Raw genomic sequence first — 6,000 nt, 5'->3', positions numbered from 1 at the left:
GGCATTGTTAGAGATCCACACGGCGTTAAATAGGACAGATCCCTGACTGCTGTGAATCTGCTCTACCTGCACTGGAGTCCATGGACCAGATTCCCCAACTGGAGTGAACCAACCGTAGCTCGCTTGAGTCAGTGGTTCAGATCGCCAAGTGATGTCAAAGTGGCCATCGCTGTATGCAGTGAGATTTCTATACATTTCTGGCCCAGTAGAATTACTTTCCTTGGTGCCCAGTTGATTGTGTGTTGTTGTAAGCAGGTTTTCAGTTGCAGAAGCTCCCTTTCCCATCTAGAGGGTAATGTTTACCCCTGTGCAGGTCCCTTGAAAACCAAATTTCCATCAAAGAAAAGCTTCAAAGGAAAATGTACAACTAGTCCTTGACGACGATGATGAGGGGGTTTATACAACTCACAATGTTCATGATTCATATAAATGTCTGATCCTTTTCTGAAATCTACTAAGCTGTTGATCTCAATAATGTCTTGTGGTGATCAGTTTTTCAGCCTGTGTGCGCAAATATAATAAATATTTTAGGACTTAAGTGGTATATAAACGGTTAAACTCAGCCTCTGCAAAAACGAATGAACATATCACACCTCCACTTTAGGCTGGGAATTTCAAAGAGGCCTAAAGGGAGCTAGGTGTCTAATTCCCATGGACTTTTAACTTCCTTAGGCTCTTTGGGAACCCTAGCCTCGAAGTCTAACTTTTTTTTCCTTTCATGTTTTTATAGTTTTCTTAAATTTCACTTTTTATTTTCCAGTCTCATAAATGGGTCAGTCCTCTCCACACACTGGTTTCCAGCTTTATTTTTAATTTTCACACCAAGAAGAAGCAACTTAGAGACAAGTTCCAATAAAACAGCTAAGGATGAAAAACTAAAACAAAACACCCCTCATTTTAGTCCTAGCTTTAGGTTTTATACACATTGAATGTTGCTCAAAGTTAAAATGCAACGGATGCAGAAGACACAATACATATTTACAAGAAGTCCAAAATACAGTGCCTGTGAGGAGTGTAGAGTTCTCACATCCATTAAATCTCCTATTAGCATGTTTTCTTCCTTTTTCATTTCTCTTTCTATCTCTCTCTCTGAGCAGAGGGTAAAATTTACAAAACCACCGAAGTGACTTAGGAAAGTAAGCCTGTTTTCTAAAGCCATTAAGAAGCCCAGTTCTCCCTGGGAGCTAGGTGTTTTTGAAAGATCCCACTGGTGCCTAAATATCTTTTAAAATGTGACCTAAGGTCTAGATTTACAAATAGGACGAGGTGCCTAGTGGGATGCACTAAGACTCCTCAATAGGTCAGGTGCTGCTGACATCGGGTCCGTGCCAGCTGCTGAAGGGAATTATTTTCATCCTTTTTTTGAGTTTGCAGAAGATGCTGCCCTGGCTTCTGTAGATTTGTGCAATAAGGCTGAGATTTTCAAAGTCAGCTAGAAGATTTGGTTCTCCAATTCCTGTTAATTGTAATGCAGACTGAGTGTGCCTATCCTTTAGGCAGTTTTGAAAATATCAGCCTGAAAGCATGTCCAGGACAGCTAGATGCTTTTAAGAGCACTTCTATGATTTGTAGAACTCCAGATATACAGGTAGGGCTCTACACAGAAGGAGAGAGAGAGAGACTCTCACATAAGCCACATAAGAGCCACGCGGATGAATTCGTAGACATATTTCAATGCTCGCCCACATGCTACTTCTGCAGATGCAGCACATCAGTGTGCAGTGGTCTGACTCCCTCTCAGTTTCCGCAGAGCCCCTTTCACCTCCTTGTTCCTCAGTGTGTAGATGACCGGGTTCAGCACGGGCGTAGCTACATAACCGAAGAGCTGCACAGCGGTCACCAGCACTTTGCTCTGACGTGGCTGCATGTAGACCAGGGCGCAGGGACCAAAGAACAGTGTCACCACCGTCAGATGTGAGGTGCAAGTGGAGGCTGCTTTGCGTCGCCCTTCGGCTGAGTTCATCTTCAGGATGGAGTAGACGATGCAGACGTAGGATACGAGGATGAGGAAGAAGCAGGTCATGGCCACTACCCCAGTGTTGGTAAAGGTCACGGTCTCGATGATGTATGTGCCTGTGCAAGCCAGCTTCACCACGGGGAAGATGTCACAGAAGTAAAAGTCTATCACATTGGGCCCGCAGTAGGGCAGGGTGAAGGTCAGGCTGGTGAGAATGGTGGCGTGGAAGGAGCTGCTGATCCAGGTGCCGGCAGCCAGAATGGCGCACACCCTCCAGTTCATGATGATCAGGTAGCGCAGCGGGTGGCAGATGGCCACGTACCTGTCAAAGGCCATGACGGTGCAGAGCAGTTCCTCAGTGCAGCCTAGGAACTGGTAGAAGAAGACCTGAGACATGCACCCTCCCAGCGAGATGGTTCTACTCTTGGCCCACAGATCAACCAGCAATTTAGGGGTGCTGATGGAGGCCAATCCAAGGTCCACCATGGAGAGATTGCAGAGGAAGAAATACATGGGGGTGTGCAGGAGGGAGTCACCGAGGATGGCTGATAAAATGAGCAGGTTGCCCAGCAGGGTGCAGAGGTAGAAAGCTAAGAAGCCAAAGAAAAGGATGGTCTCCTGGCCTTTGGTGTTGGGGATCCCTAAGAGAATGAATTCTGACACCACAGTGTGATTCGTCATTTCCATGTGAGACAGGGTCATTCCTGGAAGCACAGAGAGAATGCAGCCAGATTAGCAAGATCAATAAATTATTATTTGTTTATTCCTTAGCACACCACAAGGGTAAACCTTTCTAACCATCATAAGTAAGGTGAAAGTGTGTGGAGAATCAGGACTCTAATATTTCATTGAGTCTATTTGATGCTACTCAATTTAATTGTCCTTTCTTTTCCATTCAACCATCTTCTATCTATTCAGTTCTTATAGATCATACTAGTAAGAAGTACATGGGGGTGTGCAGGTGGGAGTCACGGAGGATGGCTAATGAGACGAGCAGGTTGGGGTCAGGTCCTCACTGTGCAGTGCAGAACGCAGAAAGAGAAAATGTCTGCCTTGAAGATCTTACCATCCAAAGATGAACAGACAAAGGGGATGTCCTACTCTATTCCAGTTTCTTCTCTTCTCTCATCTCCTTTTCTAATTTCCTCAACTCTATTCTATATGGACGCTTACCACGGTGATAAAGATGGGATATCTTAGAGCCTTCCACTTGTGGATTAGGTGATATGACTAATATTTATCATATGTGGTTTGTTCCTTCTCTCACCCTCTCTGCAGAGGGATTATTGTGTGTGCAGTGGTGTACTTTGTTTTGGCAGGGATTCATTATTATCAGTGTAGGTGCTGCTCTGTGTTTCTGTTAAAGGAGAGGGTGCAGATGCAACATACGAACAAATGAAAGTGATGAAGAATTGTTCCATGAATTTGTTAATGATATGAATTGTTTGGTGGTTTTAATACGGGTAAGAAAGACGGGGAAACGGAAAAAAGAGGAATAGCGACAGCTTGTCATCTTCTCAGCCATAATCAGCAGGCTGCGTTCTGTAAATATGATGGGATTTTTAAGGTCAGATTTGAAGGACAATAATGAAGTGTCTATTTGCATTTTCTAAGGGAGCTTTCCCCATGCATGAGAGGTGCTGTGGGAAGGGAGAAGGGGCCGTGTTGGGGTTATCACATGCTGCCTACACTACACAGCTTACAGCAGCGCCACTGTAGCACTGCTAGTACAGACAGGCTAAGCCGATGGGACAGAGCTGTACCGTCATGTTAAATACTCCAGCCCCCACGAGCAGCAGTAGCTATGTCAGTGGGAGAAGCTCTCCCGTCCACACAGAGTTCTCCACACCAGCGCTTAGGTTGGTGTAACTTACACTGACTTATTCAGCCCCCTGAACAAAGTAACTTATACCGACCTAAGCTGTAGTGTGTATGTAGCCAAACAGAGATTAACGGAGAGAGGGGGATAAATGATACACAGCCACAACAGAGACAGGCAGTCAAGCACTGCAGAGTGGAGGGACAGATGGATGGATGGATTTTTCTCTAAAGAAAATATTTGGGTGACATTGTCCTCGAGTGAGGCAGAGACTGACAGATTTCAAGAAAGGAAGAGACTGAGGGACAAAGAGAAAACCTTTACCAGACCAGATGTCTTACACTGGCTGCATTGGAAGAGGACGATCCAGTTGAATGGAATTTTCCTCTTCCCCCTGGCCATGACCCCTGTCTAGAAGTGTCCAGATTTCTTACCCAAAACAGCACATCACACAGCAGAAGTGCCCGGTTTGTGCTTTTGTTATCCAGCCTGCAGACCTAATCGTGTCCGAAGGTAGCCAGGGATGTCCACAGCCTATTGCCACACGCTGCTGCAGAGCCCCAGAGCTTTCTCACAGCTTCCCACAGCCTTTAGGCTGTCGATGGTCTTTAAATCACCCAACGTCCCTTTGGGACCCGGTCTCTGAATCCCCTTCAGGCTCCTGGTCTGAGACCTCAGCAGAGTCACCAATTAACTGAGATTTTGCATCATTTTAGACGACACTCAGAGACCCCCAGGACCAGCAGCTCAGCTGGCATAAATAAAGGTAGCACTATTAACCTGAAAGGGCTGGATCCTCAGCTCCACCAGGTTGCAGATTCTCCTCTCACTCGCCATGATCTGAATCCTGAGTAACTCCATTGGGTTCAAAGGGGCTGATTCCCCTCTGTCACTCACCCTGATGGTGTAAATCAGGACTAACTCCATTGGACTCAAAGGAGCTATGTAGATTTACACCAGCTGAGAATCTAACCCATAAATGATGAGGGGACATGGGATGTTAATTATCATCTAGTCTCTCCCGCCATGTAACACAAGCCAGTGAATTCCACCCAGGAGTGTGAAATAGAAGTGAACTGGGCCAGGTGTTCAGCTAGTGGTCTCTGTCACCAACAGAACTTTCTCCTTGGTTTGTATTAGCCGCTGCTCCTGTGCCCCCTTCTGTCCATTTGTGCACATGGATGTAGTCATGCAGTTGTGTGATTATCTGTGCGGGTGAAAGTCAGCGCTGTGCAGATGGACAGCGTATGTCCTGTCCAACACTTGGGATCACCTTTTGCAATCCAGTACAGACTGGCAGTATTGTGGTCCCTAGCAAGTACAGGAAGGTCATGGCCCCAATGTCCTGGGTGCTGCTCAGACACAGTGTGAGACAGTTCCTGCCTTTCAGAGTTCACAAACAGAGGAAGTATTACCAGCCCATTTTACAAGGGGGAACTGAGGCACAGAGAATTTGAGGGTGAGATTTTCAAAGGACCCAGGCTCCCAAAACTCATTCTAGTGCAGTGGGCATTGGGCTCCTAACTCCTATTGGCTTTCTTGAAAATCTCAGACTGATTGAATTGTCTGAGGTCACAAAAGGAGTGTGTGGAAGAGCCGGGAATCTGACCCAGATGTTCTTGATTCCAGTCTGAGCATTACCCCCAACACCATCCCTTTTCCTTCCACTGGGATGAACATCACTCTGTGTCTTTCTGGGTCTCGGGCATCTTTTCTTACCCAGCCCTTTGCACAACCAGTGTTCTTGGGGGGAAAGGATCTTTAGAGAATTAAGGTTCATTTAACTTATAAAAGCTGCTTCTTCACTAGCCAGGTAAGGCTCGACTTGCACCTCTACTGTGCCTCAATGCTAAAGGCTTAGCAGTGGTTAGCTACATCGCTGGCATAGCCTGTAACCTAAACCAGTCCATAGACCCACACACAGAGGGTGTGACAGAGCCAGGGAAGCAGGGCTATGTTAGGGGTTTGTCAGCACTGAGCTCATGGATCCGTTTGCTGCTGCCATAGCAGAGCAGTGTCAGTAAGGCCCTTTGCAATTCTTTTCATTGCTGTCATTTCTTGCTATTTTGTGGTGGGCATCTTATTTGGGAGCCGGACTGAAGTGGCAGAAGGCAGAAGTTATAATTAGTCTCTGTAGACAGATTATCCCCGCTCAGTCATAACATACCATGAGGTGGAATGACCTTTGGGGTTAATTAAAATGCAGGTGTTCTAATGAATGCCC

At 46.2% G+C, this 6,000-nt stretch overlaps 1 protein-coding gene across 1 annotated transcript; it reads right to left on the bottom strand.

The window, feature by feature from the left end:
• Nucleotides 1-1,711: 1,711 nt before the first annotated feature.
• On the bottom strand, nucleotides 1,712-2,638 carry LOC137142857 (putative olfactory receptor 10D4). The gene has a single exon (XM_067532327.1). It carries the CDS (start codon nucleotides 2,636-2,638, stop codon nucleotides 1,712-1,714), a length of 927 nt encoding a protein of 308 aa, XP_067388428.1.
• Nucleotides 2,639-6,000: the final 3,362 nt, after the last annotated feature.

Source organism: Emydura macquarii, unplaced genomic scaffold (genome assembly GCF_026122565.2).
Source record: "Emydura macquarii macquarii isolate MOO-44397 ecotype Brisbane River unplaced genomic scaffold, CSIRO-AGI_Emac_v2 contig_3258, whole genome shotgun sequence".
NCBI classification, from domain to species: Eukaryota; Metazoa; Chordata; order Testudines; family Chelidae; genus Emydura; species Emydura macquarii.
The sequence above is the reverse complement of the archived record's forward strand: the minus strand, read 5'-3'. Positions and strand labels throughout refer to the sequence as shown.

What these genes read in the sequence shown, in the direction of transcription:
- LOC137142857 (XM_067532327.1), bottom strand. Translation starts at nt 2,638, where the DNA reads ATGACGAATCACACTGTGGTGTCAGAATTCATTCTCTTAGGGATCCCC.